We start from the raw sequence: 18,601 nt of genomic DNA, 5'->3' as shown, positions 1-18,601 counted from the left end.
ATCCGCTACGGGGCAGAACGTTGAACAATGAACCTTTCCATCTCTGCGCCTATTCTTTACGAGAACAATTGGCATGTTTCAGTGCTGTTTCTAAATGGCAAACACAACTTGTCCTAAAGATGTTCCTTCTGTCCCCCTTTGTTTATCCACTTGGTCGGCCTGATGGGACCAGGAGGCAGTGTCTGTGGAGCAGAGGCGGGAAAAAGAGCATCTGTAGTGGAAAGAACAACGAAGAGGTGGCCAGAAGCAAGCTGACCTGTTTTTTTCCCCTGTTTCCCTGTCTCCCTTCAACCTCCTCCCCATTCCATCCAACCTTAACTGTGCACAAAGCAGGAGGGAAGAGAAGGTTTATATAATCTCACTATGCTCAACAGTATCTTGCATAGGAAGTTCAGAGATCTTAGTTTTTACCCAAAAGATTAATAGAGTTGAGGAAATGGTACTTAAATCACTGCAGGGCCATTTGAGTCCAGTGCCACAGGCCATTTCCCTGGCTGCTAAGATGAATATGTTCCACGGGATGAGTTCATCAGAGCCGACACTGTGGGATAAGAGTTAAATTCACAGCAGTGATGCGTCTGCTTCCTTACAGGACAATCTAGAAGTTTCGTGGTTACTCTAGTGTGCTCTGAATGACACTTAGTGTGTGCGGTGTGCTTTAATTTCCAATATCATAAGAATACCCATCAATATCAGCCTGATGGCTTGAGCTATTGAAATTTGCTTATGGTCCTCTGCCATCCTCTCTCTTCCAGTGCCCCTCTTTGTAACCTGCCTCTCATATTTGTCCCACGTCTAGGCTAGAAAGACGGATTTGGATTGCGACCTTGAACTAGAATTTTTATTGGAGTGGCACTAACGATACTCTTGTCGAAGGTGCTGTGAATGTATGAGCTGCTAAGCCATGCTCTGCTGACTTTTACGGATGTCTGTTCGTGAAAACCTTATATTTATAATATTGGAATACAAGGCTGAGACAAGGCAGGTTTATGATGTCCGTGTCTGGAGAAAATAAACATTAACATTGACACATTTGAGGGGAAGGTGTGTATTTTCCAGAACAGTGAGATCTTTTATCCCCCGTCTCCTTGCTCTGCTGTGGGTATAATGGCATTCCAAGCAGAAAAACACCAAGCAAATGTCTAAAATACAGACTTGCTCTTCTGGGCTCTCCGATCCTTGAATTGCTTCCAGCAGCTCTGCAAATGGTGTTTAATAATGTAGACATGCTGTGGGTTGGGATGGCAGGTGTTGCCATGTCATACGGTGTTTTATATTTTCGAACACAAAGACCCAGTCTTTCATCAAGCACCCAAATTAGTTGACTAGTAGCACTGTTTCCTAGCAAAGATGTCCACATTTACATACTCAATTCCAAAAGCTTGTTCTCTTAATAAGAACATCAGACACCAATATAGAATTTCTGACCCAAAGTATATGAAAACATCTTTTCAACTGCAATGTTCTATAAACTTGCTGGCTATTTTTCACTAAACTGCCTTATCAACTAATGAATTGCCTTCTCAACAGCCTTCCAAACATCTGATGCTCTGAATCCTTGCCACAATGCCAGCTGTGTTTTCTCTGCCTTATGAACAAAACTTCTCAAGGATTTTAGGCTCCAGTTAAGACCAAAAAAAAAGTAGGGTTAACACAAACTTATTTATGTCTAAACTTGTTTATTTTCAACTTTAGGGTTGGAAAATGTGCCCCAAGTAATTTCAAATTTCATGCCGAGTGCAACAGACAATTTCAAGAGGAAAAACGTATTTCATTACAAATAGAATACTCTGAAAATGGAAAGTTCTTTTTATTAATTATGCTTAAATAGAGTAAAATAAATGAATTAGATAACTAATGGGGTTACCTCTTCTTTGCCCAAAAGAAGAAAGATAGTGTACACTATACACTGTTCTAAGACGACCATGGACAGATTGGAAGACTTTCAGCGGCTGCAACAGACCTTAAATACTACCTATTCCACCCGACTTCAAGACCAAATTCCCAGTACAGAATCTTAGCTATGTGGCCAAATGGCCTCTGTTTAAACACCTCCAGGCCTGAACACATTAGTTCCTGAGGCAGCCCCTTACTTGTTCATATGAGGTAAAGGAAGTTCTTCCTTAAGTTATATTGAAATAATGTCCCTCTACCTTTTCCATTTATGGGGCCTGAGCTCTCACACATGGAGTATCCAGCACAGGTCTAATCCATTTATCACATGACACTGCTTCAGGTATTTGGCTATAGCTCCTGGACCCTTCTGGGTCTTAATTTGAATATCCCCAGTTTCTTTAATTGTTTGTGCTGAGATAGAGCTTCCCCTCCTGCAGACACACTCCAGTTGTCAGTATCTCTTGTTCATGCTCATGCTCGAAGCAAATGTAGCATTCTAGGTGTACCCTGACCAGCCTGCAGCAAGAAAGGATAGTTTTCTTCCTTGTAAACAGAAAATAAATGCATTTAAAGGTCATATTGGCTTATCAATAGCACCATAGCTTTATAGCCTTACAGTGAACTTAACGTTTATGGCAGGTCTCCCTATTCTGTATTCGGGAGGTTGGTGTTTCAGATCAAGTGTAAGACTTTTCCTTTACGCATGGTGAATGTCATTCATATCTTCAATTTGTCATTCATTTGACATATATTTGTCATTCAAATATAGTGGTATGAGTTACTCCTGCCATTTGTATTAACAGTGTTACTCACTGGGATCCACACTGAAAAAAGATTTCCGATTGATTCAATCGATCTAATCAGAGAAGAGAAATCTCACTCAGTAGCTTTAGTTTTGGCTAATTGTGACTAGTCATTTCGTCTTGGTATACAGGTATACATTTCTTACATTCCTATCACTCTACCCTGTTATTTTTTCAGTTCTGGTTTTGTCACCTAACATTTTTGCTCTCTCCCAGCTGGAGTCATTCAGTAATCAGCATGACTCTTTGTATATGTTTATTACTAGTCCTAAGTATACTAATTTAGTTGGTGCTGGAACATTTTGATTATTGTCCACAAGTCTGATTGAAGGATTTTGAAAATCATAAAACTATGTAAGTCCTTGCTCTTTAGAATAAACCAACAAGATCAACCAGCATTTATTTATGACCGACAGAAGCTGAAAAGCCCACATATTTTTGCATGCTTATAAATGAAATCAATGCACCTATTTGTTTTTTCTGAGCAGACTAACCATAGTCCATATGATAAGATTTTTGTGATCGCTTCACTCACTTAGCTAATTCCAAGGTTTCTGGGCATACAGTACAAAACATGCAGTTGTTTAAAAATGTTTGCAATTAGCTGCCCTGAGACATATTGTGACATTTGAAATGTTATCACCTCCAAGCAGATTTAATTGGAAACAGGTGGGCAGGTTGCTGGCACCTGGATGCTTTTATTGCACACCTTCTTAAAAGTACTGCCTTAAGTAAGAACACATCCGAAGGGTAGTTATTTAGAACAGATGGAGAACCTATCACACTCTCTCAAGTGAGAAAGCTGACTAACAGCTCTAACCACATTTTATCAAGATGTGTCTGACGACTATGTAGTAAAAAACAGTTCCTTTTAAATATAGTGGTATGAGTTACTCCTGCCATTTATATTAACAGTGTTACTCACTGGGATCCACACTGAAAAAAGATTTCCGATTGATTCAATCGATCCAATCAGGGAAGAGAAATCTCACTCAGTAGCTTTAGTTTTGGCTGTCTAATTGTGACTAGTCATTTTGTCTTGGTATACAGGTATTATTTTGTTAGTATTGATTTGGAAAATGGTAAGAAAGAATTTAGAAATCCACTGAATCAACTTTATAAAGGAAACACAACCAATAAATAGTTCAAAAACTCAAAGTTGTCTTGGTGATCTTGACTTGAGGTCTACAGAATCTCTAAAGATGACCTCCTATAAAAATTAAATCATGACCTTGGTGTAGCAAACTTGACACCAGTGGGATTCTGTGTGTGTTTAGAAAAACCCTACATTACTTTCCAAGCAGGTACAGAACGTTAAGTTGATGACATCAATCTGTGATAACTAATAAGGCTCCATTATCTGAAATAAGGCAGAAAGGGAACCTGTTTTCCAAATTCCTTTATCTGCATTCTTCTTAGTATGTTTAGCTTCAATTAAGTTTATGGTACAGGCCATTGTGTATAACTTAAGATGAATATTAAAAGATGAAAAATGTAAAACGTTATCATAAAGATTTGGCCAGCATTTTTCAAAGACTGGAAAACTTATTCATGAAATGGGTTTCCTTACAGGAAGAGAAAATGAAAATGGGAATATTGGCATTAAATCCATGTTAATAAAGCCACTGGAGTCAAAAGTTAGAAAATAAATGTATGTAGCTACAGCTTTTACTGCAGTCTTCTTTGCCTCTACTGTCTAGTCACTATACTCACTTAGGCCAAAATCTATAAATTCAGAATCTGAACAATTTGTCCTGAAGAGACTGGGAGGTGAGAGGGGGTGGGGCAAACTGCACTTTAAAGGTTAAAATGAACCTAGTAAACCTTAGTTAGACTTAAAGCCAGAATTCTGGACATCTATAACAATTTTAATGTAAAATATTTTTTCTAACTAAGCTACTAGAATCTTCTATTCTCCCTTGTACCATATTATGAATGAAATAATATTTTGTTATTGAGTTTTGTTCTAAATTAACATTGGGTGATCAAGTACTTTATTATTATCATTGTTTACTTTATTATGTATTCATGTCATATATTTATTTATTCAGTGCTTCTAAAATGTATATACAGACACACACACATGGTTTTCATCCTGTAAACAAACTGAATTTGAGAAAATTGCCTTCTAGTCCAGGACACAGCTAGTATGTTTTTAAACTGTTAATTTCCCCCCTTTTTTTTTTTAGCCAGTTGCCAATTTGTCTGACAAATTTATCCTTAAGGCACCCAAGGAAAGGGTATTAATGATTTTACTAGAACCAAATGAAACAGAATTCTTCATCAGAGAGTCATCTTGTTTTGTTACTATTGGCAGAATTTTATACTTTAGATGCCATTCTGAAGTGTCACAAATATCACTTGCTGATGCTAATTACATCACAAGAATGCCATAAAATATGATTATGAATGTACCCTCACCCCACACAGTCACTTCAATGTCAATGGCTACTTATCAAGGTTTCTGAAAGAAACTCACTGAACAATACAGGTGTTTTTTTCTGTTTATTTTATAGTTACTCTAAGGTGGTAAGTGTCACAAAGTTAACTCTGAGAGGGGTAACAAGGTCCAGTGAGAAACACAATGTACGACATTTTACAAGGAAACCACAGCACAAAATGATGGAACTTTGAAAACTGGGGACGTCAATGAACCATTTCGTCATTCAGCTCTTGAAAACTCTGCTGACGGCCTCGATTAACGGATTTTTTTAATATATTGCTGTTTAAGACATTTTAACACCAAATGCTCTTTTTAAGAGAATACACACATCCAAGCAACTCAAACCAAAAGCAGAAAGCATATCAACCTACTTATAAAAATTTTATCCAAATTTATAACATTCATAGTGTATTTCAAAGGAAGTCCTTAGAACAAATAAATTCAATTCCTTGCTTGCTGATGAACATAAACTCAAAAAACATATCACAAGAAAATTAATTCCCATAGTTTTTTGCCTATGACATTTCAGATATCTCCTAGCCTGGCTTTAAAAACATTTTGTGGCCATATATAATACAAACACCCAGGTATTACATGCATCATTTACACCATCTTGGAATTTATCCATCATTTTTACTAAAATGAAGTACATTTTAAAGACACTATATATCATGCACCCTTACAAATTACAGGGCGGGCCTCAGATTTCCTATCTTTTCCACATGCATTACGGGCTGAAAATTACAAATATTTTTCAGGCAACAGGATAACAAACTGTGTCAGGCAATTGGTGTATTGAATATATCTCCAATTTTCATACTATATTCCCGTGGAATCAATCAAATACAGTTGTCGCTAACACGCACACTTAGAGACGGTAGCAAGACTAACGCAAATATGTATAAATGGGAGATGTGTGCACATATAGCAAATGCACTGAATTACCATTTTCAAAGTGTATATATTTATATATATACACACACATAGCGAGTAAGGCTACCACTGAAAATATGTCAACAGTTCAGAACAGTGTTTTGAAAGAACATACCAATTTGCTTACAAGTTATCTGGCTCTGTTATTAAACTTCAATTCAAATATAATCTGGATTCTCTTTGTTTCAGTATAACAATCACTCACAACTCTGTAAGTCAGTATTTCATTTTTCAGTAAATATTGATGGCAATCACGTCATCAATACATACATATTAGAGAAACAACAGAGAGAGTATTCATTCGAATAATTAAATATTAAGACACGACAATATAAACATTAATATGTGTTTACATTCAATAGTTAACAATACTGGATTTGTCTCAATTTCAAATTTCTTTGTTTATCTGCAATCCAGGTTTTTTTTTTAAAAACAAATCAATACACCTGACTATTTGGATCCATTCTACTTATAGGAGGTTAGGAAACTACTTTTGAACTTAAACATGCCCCAATTTACGACATGAAGGTTTTACATTCAATTCCACAAGAGCCAGTAACTTATAAGGTTGTGTCATAAATACCATACTTTATTATTTATGGTCTATAAACATACACAAATACTTACATAAGCACACCCATATTCTCACTGAGCCCTGCAAATTTAAAAACTCCCACATGCCTGTATAGTTATATGGCCACATATGAAAAACTAGTCCAATAGTTAAACTATATGGAATTATTTTTCAAGAATACTGGTCTATATTTTCATTCATTTTTATGACAAAATGTGGCTTTTAGACTTCACTGTTTTTTAGTTGAGAAAAAATAAAATAAAAGTCCAATCCTGTATTGATCTATAATAGATATAACCAAATACCCCTGCTGGTTAACATAGGGAACATACACATAACATAGGGAACAATACATAAATGCTGGTTCAAATGTTTTTAGGAGACGTTATTTGATTTTTTTTTTTTACTATTGAGATGTGCCAATATAAGAACACAGGGTTGTGTACAGATGGGTAGGCCTGATGCTGAACAGCCTACATCAGTCTAGAAACATGGTGGATTTTACCACCACTTAATTCTTTAAGCAAGAAAGAAGAAACAAACCACAGTGTCTTTCAGAAGCAGTCTTCTGAGTTCATACTGAACTTCACACTTGTTATATTATTAGGTTTCTAAAATGCTGAAAGCAGGGAAATATTTATCCTATCTTTTTCTATGATATCTAAGAAAAAAAGAGTGAGTGCAAATGAGAAAACTTCAAACTTTTAACAAGAGCAACACAGGACAAAAGATGCAAATGGCTGCTGCCAGAGCTCTCCTACTCAGCAGGACAATTTTAAAATGTAGTGTCTCACTCTTTAAAAAGAATTCTGTAAGTAAGTACATCTCAAGTGCCTATAAATCATCAGTTGAATTCCACCAACGAACTGAAAACTTCTGGTTTGTGGCTAAGGATTTTTTATTTCTCTCTCTTTTTTATTTCTATTAAACAAGTATAATGGAATTACACTCAGCATAGAAAGAGATCTCAAAGTCTATAAACAGCGGGCTGTTTCAATCTCTGAGGGAGTTTAGTTTCGAAAAGTAAATGATATATATTGCCCCTGAACAGTCCTTTAATAAAAGTCATATGTTCAAAAGATTAAATGCTGTGGAATAGCATTTTCCTTGGAACTGCCTGAATGGAAAGTTGGCCGTGGTATCTATCGGCAATTAGGATAAATCCAGTTTCTTTTTGCCGTGTCTAAACAAAGCCACGGGCTTCATATCAATTGGCAATATCTGCCACTTACCCAGAACAAATAGCATTTATTGGACCTTTCTAAGCAGTAATTGTCCATAAGATTGACAGTTCAGGGAAGTTAAAATTATTGGAATTTATTTTTGTTCTGGACCATCTGACCCCACCAGATTTAAGTTAACCGTTCCCCTGCTTTCTCTGCATTTTTGACAGTTCAGTCAAATACACACTAATCTTTTATGGACTCAACTGTATTAAGTAATGCGTTTTACAAAGACATAACGAGAACAGACACCAGCATAGGCAACTTCACAGATGTTTACTGTTTCAGCTAAAACAAAGCAGTCTTTTGATCTCAGCAGGAGTCTCTGTTCATTTCTATTGGAAACAGTTTTAAAACCTGAAGTCTGGAACAGGTATTACTATGAACTGTTCTTTCAAGATGGAACGGTCCAGTTTGTGGTTCTCGAATAACCTGCCAGAGAAGTGTCTTTCTCTCCAACAGACAGGATAATGAGGCACTAATTATTATAAGGCTGTTTTCAAATGCTGTTAGATTGCCAGGACTTTTTTTTTTTTTTTTTTTACTTTGTCTTTTGGTTGGAATACTTTATTCACTTGGAAAGTGATATGGTAACATATGTAACTATAAACCAGATGGTAAAATTTGATAGTTGAGCAATTTATCAAGGAGATAAATTGATAACATTTAGAACAGTTTATGACAACTGAGTTTCTCTCCATCTTGAACCAAACATTTTGTTCTTAAATTCAGTTTTCAAGTAAAACTTGGAAAAAAAAAAAAACTCAAGTAAAAGCCTCCAAATGGCATACAGTTTTAATTATCACCTACTGAGATATGTCAAGCCTGTAGAATATCAAAACCATGCTTCACAAGTCTTAAATTGTTAGTGTTTGAACTAGTACAACTAAATGATTGCTAGGATATGGCTAAAATATAATAGACCATACACATTAAATTGTTAACATTCCAATTTTAAAATAATTATTTTATGTTTAAGCAAAGCTGACTGATTTTTCTAACAGAGGACTAGAGGAGCAGAATTAGTAGGTTAACGTTGAACAACAGGTTATAATCAGCGACTTACTTGGCTTAACACAAAAGGAGTTTTGCATATGAAAAGCTCCCAAACATAGCAAGACCCAGGATTTATCAGAATAGAGATTTGGAAATTTGGGGTTTGATTTACACAGCACCATTTAAGAGAATTTTGGTTTAATTGATGCTTTTGGAAGAAGTTCAGACACAATTTTATTTTAGGTCTGGGTGTAAAAAAAATGTTTCCTAGCTTCAGCCTTTACACATTTGAAAAATTACATATATGGTTGTAGAGAGAAATTGCATAATTGGTAGCAATGCCACTGAAGAAGTTCTTCATGTTAGTATGTAATTTAAGCTATAGTTATGCTACTTCCAATAAAAAATAAGGTTAAAATATAAACTTTATGTAACAATAAAAACAAGGAAATTCCTAAAACCTCATGATAGAGTCTGCATGAGATGTGTCCCTTGATATGAGAGTTTTTCCTCAGCTATATTAACTCACAAAACATAAGTAGATTTGTATGTCTAGGAAAAGCCTACTTGAGGTGATAAAAGTCCTTTTAAAAAAACCAGCAATCCAAATTTCAAGAAGAATATAACTTTAAGAAAGCATATGTCTGCAAGTCGCACTCTTTCATCTGCTTGAGTAAAAGTACGGAAAAGTTGTATCTACGTGTCTACTTATGACTAAAATGAAAACCCCACCTACAGAAATACAGACTGTATGGCTTCATCATTAGTGTGTTCTTCTACTCAATACTGGGTCCGCATAGGAAATTCATCTAGAGCTCGGCCTTGCAGAAGAACCTCGGCCACTGAGCGAGATTGTATTCAAGCAGCCCCAGTCAAAAAAAAAAAATGTAGGAGATGTAAAAGAATCTCCTTCAAAGGTTAACATCATGAATACAAAATGCCCGTATATTTACTTGGACGGGATTTGAGCTTTGTGATTTCAAGGTATGCAAAACTCTTCTGTGTATTTTGCTGTTAGATTTTTCTTAGGAAATGTGAAGCTCCCTCCCAGTCACAAACCATATACATTGCTCCACTGTGTCTTTTACACTGAGTCTCCTACTGAATCCAAATCATCCGAAGAGAGGGGGCGGTCCAGGTCCTGTAAGATGAAGGGCGGTACAGGTGTGTTTACTCGGCTGTCCTGGGTGCCCTGCGGCTCTCTCAGGAGTGCAGCGACCCTGACTGAGCACCCTTGGTTTCTAATGTCATTAGACCTCTTAGAGTCGCCAAATTTGGATAAGAGGAAAGATAATAATTGACAAACTATCCAAACAGACAAAAATGGTGCTCATTTTGCCTTGGGGGATCGATCCGTTCATGAGCTTTGCCTTCCTTTGTGTTGGATTGAGTTGTACAGCCCCTGAGATGTGTCCGTGCCAACTCTGCTACTATGGGTCTGGGCAATTCTTCCTGGCATATTTGCTCCCCATTCTGGGTAGAAGAAGAGTGCCTTTACCTCCCAAAATAAGTTATTAGGAGCCCCAGCTGGCATTCGGAAAATTCTGGTCCCAGAGCAGCAACCGAAGGGTCGTATTTGCACATCGCAGAAACCCAATAACCATTGTCTTTTCAAAATTTTATGTTTGGAAGATAGAAAAATGCAAGCTTGACCTCCCCCCTCCCTTCCCAACAGTCCTCTCGTTCCCCAACCAATCAGCCATCAGCTCCCCTCTTCTTCCCTCGGCCCCTTTCTGCTAGGAGATCTTTCTCCTGGTAGCCAGGCAACCAGCTCAGATCTGCAGCGAGTGTCTAGAATCCTGGCCTCTTTTCTGTTTTGTGCCACCCACTCCTCACATCATCTGACTGATCAGATAATCTACAAAAGTCAGCAATGTGGGAGTTTAATAGGGAGCTTCATTCAGCCTACACAACACAACACGTTTCTCCCTGCTGTATTAAAAAATGGGACCAAAGAAAGTTCACGGATCAGCTTCTGTGACTACTTCCAGGCAGCAACTGAAGTAACAGTGTTTTGGAAAAATAGAGAGGTCGCTTGGTACATTGCCACTAATATTTTTCTGAGGAAAAACATCAGGCATGAAGACTCCTACTGTGTACGACACTTCTAACATCCCAAAAGAGGGAACATAAAAAGATGATATTAAGGGTAGGAAAAAAACCTGATTAACTCATCACAATCAATTATTTTGATTTAAAAAATAAAGATCTAGATTTTCTTATTTGGGAAGAAGGTGGTCAAATTTCTCAATATTCCCTTTAAAATAAGCTCCTTCTGTTCCTGTGTTTTAAAATGAGGTAGGCAGTGTGTGTGTGTGTGTGTGTGTGTGTGTGTGCGTGTGTGTGTGCGTGTGTGTTAGCGGGTGCAGCCAACTCATTTTCCTGGCCATGTTGCTAGGCAACCCAGAAGGAAAAATAGAAGTTGCTACTGTTCTCCAATTTGCAATAAAAAGAGTTAATTTATTCTTTGAAGTGTCTTCTTTTAGCACTTGCCATCTTTCACTTATTGCAGTGTTTCCTGAACAGGAGTATAGCCAACCATTTGAGAAGAACATTAACCACATTTGAAACAGGATCAGTTTGTAGGGACATTTTAGGCCCGTTTTAACTGGGAGGGGTTATTTGATGCAGTAGCTTCCACACCGAGATGAAAGCTCCTCTCGCCAACACAGCTGGGACAGTGTCCACGCACTGACAGGGGACACCGATGGAGGGTGTGCACTTATGGCCTAAATGTAACAGCTTGGAAACTGAGCTATCTCTGAATTACCCAGTGCCCTGCACACAACATGTGCTTCATAAATGTTTTCAGATGATGATAAACCCTTTGTCTCTCTAAAACAAAGGGAATTTTTTTTTCCCTCACAAGTACGGTGTGCTTACATGGGTACTTTCGGAAATGACAAAATGAAGTCTCTCTAAGAGAACCATCCCTTATAATCATTTCCCAAGTGCTGGCAATGGTGATTATATACGCCATTGGCCACACAGCTGCTGGAAACTGGATGGAAATCTTCTGCCTCGGTGGGACCCAATCAGGGTGAAGCAGAGGATTCAGAAGACGGAAGCAGCAAATTCTAGTCTCATTCTGCCAACAGAAGGAGAGTTGAGCAAAGTGCTTTACGTCCCCGGGATGGAGGTCTCAACAGTGAGCGAGCAGAAAGACAAGCTCCCATCTGCGGTGGCGAACCTCAGTCACTCGAATTCAATCTCAACACCTGAGCATGAGCTAAATCCTAAATCTGAGCTTAATTAGCTCAAAGAATGAAGAGAGATTTCTATGCCGGGTACACTCTTCAAAGCCTACACTTCAAAAGAGGAAATGGACTGTGACCGAGGGCCCTATCTGTGCTCTAACGGCTGTCCCTATAGATGGGAGCCTGGCTGCGTAGCATTCACAAGAACAGGATCCTTTCCCCTTCCACCACTTCCTCCACCTAAGGATGGACGTCTAGGCGATTAAATGAACTTGGCCAATTCTTTTCAAGTAGTTCCCTAATGATTGCTATACTTTAAGATGCCAAATTCGATGTGGCCAAGAAGAAAACCACAGTGACAACTTTTAGAGGGAATTGGAATAGAATGACTCGGTTTTCCATCTGGAAAGAGCCTCCTTTTTGTTTGGTTTTGTTTTTCCAACTGAGGTCCAGAGATGGTGACAGACTTGTCTAAGACAACACAGCCACTTAGCAGAGGAGCTAATGTCAAAGCTCACAGCTCATCAAACAGTCTGAACACCCTGACCGGTGCCAGGAGGATGGAGGGGAGAAAGACCATACAGCCTGCATTTTGGCGGGCCAGGCTCCAAAGGGTGGGGGAGCTGAGTGCCCGGCCCCCCCCACTTTTAGATACCACGTATGGACACAACCTTGGCAGGAGGCTTCACAGGAGCTTACATCTTGGATGCAGTTTAAATTCATGCCCTGGGGAGTCTCATTTTAAAACCCATAACAAAATAAACCAACTCCAAAACTCCCGTGTCTGCATTCAGAAGCCCCCCGGGAGCTGTTGCTTATTAAAATGCCCAGTGAGCACCAGCACACAACCTCCTAAGAGCGCATATTCCTCCCCACCTTGCTCGCGGAATCAGGACAACGGCAGGCTTCCCGTGTCCTCCACTGCTCCTTCTCCGCCTCCCCTTCCCACACCTCTCACTCTCGCCTCAGTATTACCGGCAAAGACAGACAGAGCAGGTTTTGAGGGGATCAGAACTGTTCTCCCATCCTGAAAGGAGAGCTAATCCTCACCTCCCTCCTTAGCATGCAGATGCTAACTCTGTTCCCAGGAACTTTTTGACTTTGATCTCCACGCTCAGTCAACTTCGGCATTATTGCACAAGATGCTAAAAGGTCAGCAAACAGTGATGGAAAAGAAGGTGCTTACGAAAACACGTGTCATATGTACCCATCCGCTGCACCCTGGACCCTAAGCTGCTCTGGACCACGGTTCTACACCATAAAGCAACTCCCCGCCACGGCCCACCCCCCCTCAGCCCAGGCACTTCTCCTTTTTCCTTCCTGAGGAAGCTGATGGTCAATGCTGACGCCTAATGCAATGCGTTACAGCTAAGAGAGCTTACAGAGCAGGTCAATAAAGTCTGTGCATTCAGGACAAAACGAGTTGGGTGTTTACAAGTGAAGCAGAAACTGTCTACTCTGCTCAGATTTAAGATTTTCCCCAGTTTATAGGGAAATTAAAAGCCTTGCGTTCCAGCTCAGGGCTGCTAAGAGAAACCCCAGCCACGCTAAGTGACTCATCGTTGCTTACCACCTGCCCTCACCTGGTTATTACTTAGACCAAGCGGGTCCGAGACGGCCGTTTGAGCCACCTGTATCACTGAGGCGAAGCTCAGACACACCTTAAACCAGAAGCGTGCGTTCCCTTACCTTCTGCTTCCGCAGGCTTCCCGGGCTGGTGGGTGATGGGCTTGGCGACTTGCCTGAGCGTGGAGTGGAGAGCTGGCTACCAGGGGTTCCATTAACTGGAGTGCAAAAAATCACAGGCAGAAAACATGGCTTGGTGAAGAATTTTCATGACAAATCATGTTCTCAGAGAAACAAACAATTATAAAGGGACATTAGCTACAATTCCAGAGACTTTATCTGTAGCCCTGATAAAAAGCTTCAGGGAGTAACCCACCTCAGAAATTCACTGTTCTGTTAGCTGTGTTTAGCACCACAGCTGGTCACACAAAAATCTTTCAAAATGTACTTCTGAAACTTTCCTGATGAGTTTAGTCCTGATGCCTCTGACTGGGCCAGCCAGGAGCAGTTCTAGGCATGTGGCTAAGATCCTGAGACATTTTTGATGGGATTCATCCTTAATGCTTTAGTCCGGCTTCCCAGAACCACCCAGTTGGAGTAAATATTAGCACAGCTCACAAATGATGTTTCCAGTGACTTGAGATAAATCACTGTCTTTCTATAGTTAAGAATTCACTTGTAGAAGTTCCCACATCCACGAGTGCCCTGCACACCCACCTAGCCTAACTCTGAAGGACCCCCCTTGAAAAGTAATTGGCACAGATGCTCAGGAACACCTCACAGTTTGTCTTTACTGCTATTGAAAATAAAAGCTGCTTTCTGATGGATTTTAATCCTTGGAATTCCATCCGACTCTCAAGACTTTTACACAACATTTTCAAGACTCTGAGCCAAAGCCATGGAATTCAGGTAGACAATTGTTTTTTCTCTGAGTAGCATCACCTCCAACTGATAAAGCACTTAAAAGCATGACTTTAGAGAGACACAGAAGGCTGCCACTATTTCACCTGTAAAAATGACTTTTTTATACACTATACATCCACAGTCAATGAGACAGAACTAGCAGTGAGGCACACACATACTTGAGGATGCATAATAAACATTTTCCACGAGGGAGAACGATAATGCATTCAACTTACCTTCTATGAGTTCTAACATGGACACAGTCCTAGGGTTTAACCTGACAACAGCAAGAGGTGAACCCCCCTTCCCAGCACTCAGCCGAGCACCCGCAGAGATGGGACGCGCTGGATTAGTTAAGGATGGCTGAGGCTGCTCCCAAAGCAGGCTGAATGAGATGCAGGATTCATCAGCAGATGCCTTTTCTGCGTAAGGCTGACGTCTGCCAGCAACAGTGGGAGGTGCGGGCTCTGTCTTAGGCTACATCAAAGGTGTCAATTAAGCCTCATGCCAAGTGGGAGCTGCCACCACCCCCACCCTCCACTACTAACTCCCGGAAGTCTGTGCAGCGCTGTGCCCTGAATCAGTGCCTCTGGGGGCAAGACACCCAGTGACTCATCTGAAAATCGAACTGACAATGACTCCCCTTAAAGCTTGGTAGCTTCGGGGCAGGAAGTACACCCCCACGAAATGAAGGGGCAAGGTACAAGGTTTATTGATTCTTCACACTCCATGTTTGCAGAAAACCTTAGGGCCGTGGAAGTGGGAAGCCCCACGTCTCATCATCTTCTCCAAAGACCTTTAAGAAATGCCACCACCCGTGCTACACCCATTTGTAGTTTTGTGTTTGGAGACTTCTTCTTTAAAAGACCAGCACCACCAACTCTGTTTTTGGAAGACTGAAGTAAGGAAAGTGAGAGAGCTTTAATTTGTCTGCACTGTGCAGTCCTGTCTGCGTGAGGCTGGTGTGCAGACCCCTCTGAAGCACGCTGCCCAGCCAGCAGCGTCTCCGGAAAGGCGTCTGAAACCAGCCAGGACGAACGAACTGCGAGCAGAGGCCAAACCCACATCTAATCAGGCAAGAGATACCCTACATCCGGCCTGGAAAACTGGTTTTATAAATGTAGTGCTTTCTCTGCCCACTTCCACTCTACTGTGTCTTTCCATCACACCTAAGGGGACCCACAGATTGGGGGAAAAAAAAGATGAAATGGGGAAACAAACAGAATACTAACGTTTTTTTTACTTTCAATACACTCTAGTCATATCAAGCCAATGGAAAATAAAGAAAAAAAAAGTGGTCTCCCAGCAAAACAGCCTTGGGAGTACATTGCTTTAAAAAACAAAATAAAATAACAACAAAAAGTTTGCATTTAAGTACCCTGTATGCGTGCATCTCTGTTTACTGAAGACTTACATTCCACGGACCAGCTAATGCATTAAACGTGTTATATATGCATTTACATGCATACATATGTACAGATAATCTCATTTCACTCTCACAGTAACTCCATGAGGCAGGCAGTATTATTTTACAGGTGAGGGAACTGAGGCATCAAGATGATAAGCAATGTGACCAGCAAATACGGGGCGAGCTGCCCTCCCGTGCGGCAGGCAGCCTTCTAGACTGCGGGGAAATCAGGGAACGAAACCGGTAAGCACAATAAAGGATTTTGAGGAGGGATGTATTGGGTGGTACCTCTGGAATCCTACCAGTCTATGGGGTCACAGTTGTTCTACAACCCTACAGAGCGGGTAATGGGTAACGGGGCCTGAAGCAAAGCAGTAGGAGGGGTTGGCCAGGTGAAGGGAGTTGTTCTGAGGCCAGGTGACCACCTGTTTCCAGGCTGGGTGTTGGGGAGGGGGCCGGTGTGAGAGAACTGAGTGAGCACAGCGGACAAGGGAAGTTAGAGGGCAGGAGCCTTAGGGGTGAGGACAGAGAAGCAGGCAGGGTGGGATAAAGGCAGGGCTTTAAAATTCATGTTAAGGAGTTTGATTTTTACCCAAAGGGCCAAGACAAGCTAGTGAATGATTTTAAGCAGGAGTCAGAGGATCAGGTTTACATATTTAAAAGCTCTCAAGAGCTCCTGCCCTGTCAAAAATGGACTCGATAACACTAAGGGCCCAGGGGTGTCCTGCAGGAGAATGGCTCCATGGGAGAGAAGGTGGCCCATTTAAGGGTCCTCTGGGCAGAGAGATGGTCAGGCTGGCTCTAGGGGGGTGCAGTGCAGGTGGAGGAAAAGGGCATTCCAGAGAGATTTCAGAGGCAAAAACTACGGGGTGTGGTCACTGACTGGGGGAAGAGGATTAAGGCCAAAGAGGAAGTGGGTCTGGGAAGACACAGTGTGGACACGTTGAACTAAAGCGTCTCCTGTGACATCAATTCTGCAGTGTAGTTTGCTATAATTTTTTTCCTGTTTTAGATGAGGAAACCTGAGGCTCACAGAACTGGTTCTCAGTGACGGCTTCTCAAAGAACCGGCCTTCCTGGTACTCAGGACTTGTCCAGAATGGCTGCCTCCTGTCTGCAGAGCAGAGGGGGGCCAGGTTTCTCTATCACCAGGTGCCCCGGCCCACCTCCTTTATTTATAGCCCCTGGGCTTGGGGCTGCTACTTGTGATGCCACCTCTCTGGAGCGACAAAGCTCAAGTGCCAACCAAGCCATTGACAGCCCAGCATTTTGAGGACAGCTTGTACTCTCAGGGTCAGAGCCCTGTTCACACTCGCCCCCCTGGCCACCTAACAAGCATGAGCAACCTCTTCAAATGGCTCTTGGCATCCAGACAACATCATACACTGTATTGCTGAACGGCTGCTGGAAAAAATAATTTTACTTTGGAAGTAAGTTGACAGCTACATTGGGCTCAGCTGTTTTTTCTCCTGTAATACCAGAAGTACCCTAATACCCATAAAAGGGCTTCGTCATTTATTTAGAAGAACTTGTTAAAATTCAACTACCAAATGTTTTTACTCTGCAGAGGACTTTATTAAACAATTCTTTATCTTGAATGGGAAAAATTCAACTTAATATGGTGTTTTTAAATGGCCAAGCAGGTCTAACAATTAGTTATATCAATGTGAAGTCACTGATGTAATGAGTGAAGGATCCACTGCCTTCCTGCCTGTTTGGGGTTCCTTCATGTGTGGAGGTTTGTCTGGGTTCATCTGACTTACATCCTGTATTCCTAGCTCTGCTTGTTACCTCCCGAATAACAAGAGCTCACTCTAGGCTATGTTATACACAGATACTGAGATGATCGATTACATAACTGGTCATGAAAGAGCCATGGGATAAATCTGCAGAGTGGACTTCTATCCTCCCTAGCCCACACCTCTTTTTTTCAACTTGACTCTTCCCTAAGCCTCTCAGGGCCATAGCAGCATGACCTGGTCACAGTATATTAACCCCTGTGGGGTAAATAGAAGTTTTCACCCAGGATTTCCCCCCTGGCCTTGGCCTATCTGCATATCACTGGGCCACGGTAGGGCTGGGGCGGGGGAAAGGGTGGAGAGAAAATGGCCATTCTCTCCTCCCCTCCGTTCCTGGTACATAATTGGTCTGGTGCCCACCAGGCACCAGGGACCCGTACATGGAACTCCTCCCAGAAGGTGTGGGAAGGGAAGTGAGTGCTGGCTGGGGCAGCAAGCACAGAACCAAGCGAGAGACTGAGCTGTAGGCAAGAAAACCCTTTCTCCCAACCTAACCTGCCCTTCCCCTTGTCCTTCTTCGGTCGCATCAAATTTATAAGGAACTTGCCCTGGATGGGGAACTTCCTTCCCTCCCAGAGCTACATTCCTTATGAAGAATCCAGCCTCACCTTGTCCTTCATCATTTCAGATAGATGATCCGGCTCTAGGTCACTCACTGGAGTCATTGATTCACGGTTCTGTAATCAACCAGTCAGTGCACCTGCTCACACTTACTATGTGCCTGACTGTATTGTCCTTGTCTCCCAAAACTTACAGCTGAATATGAAGTTACTAAAACAGTCCTAAAATTTGAAAATACTTACCTTACTTTTACTAATTCATTGCTCCTTTGAAATGATTTCAGACATGTGTGTTTGTTAA

General features: G+C 41.0%; 1 protein-coding gene across 5 annotated transcripts in view; it reads right to left on the bottom strand.

The window, feature by feature from the left end:
• Positions 1-18,601, bottom strand: part of DCLK1 (doublecortin like kinase 1) — a 291,499-nt gene that overhangs the window by 62,429 nt on the left and 210,469 nt on the right. For 2 of the 5 annotated variants that reach the window (XM_036904979.2, XM_036904978.2), the window contains exon 6: positions 13,755-13,849. In XM_036904979.2, coding sequence (XP_036760874.1) covers positions 13,755-13,849 — 95 coding nt within the window. Of the gene's footprint in view, positions 1-5,191; positions 10,010-13,754; positions 13,850-14,770; positions 15,053-18,601 lie in introns of those variants that run through there. The other 3 variants (XM_036904983.2, XM_036904980.2, XM_036904981.2) reach the window with 3 other exon arrangements.

The sequence above is a fragment of the Manis pentadactyla genome, chromosome 2 (genome assembly GCF_030020395.1).
Source record: "Manis pentadactyla isolate mManPen7 chromosome 2, mManPen7.hap1, whole genome shotgun sequence".
Lineage (NCBI taxonomy): Eukaryota > Metazoa > Chordata > Mammalia > Pholidota > Manidae > Manis > Manis pentadactyla.
The sequence above is the reverse complement of the archived record's forward strand: the minus strand, read 5'-3'. Positions and strand labels throughout refer to the sequence as shown.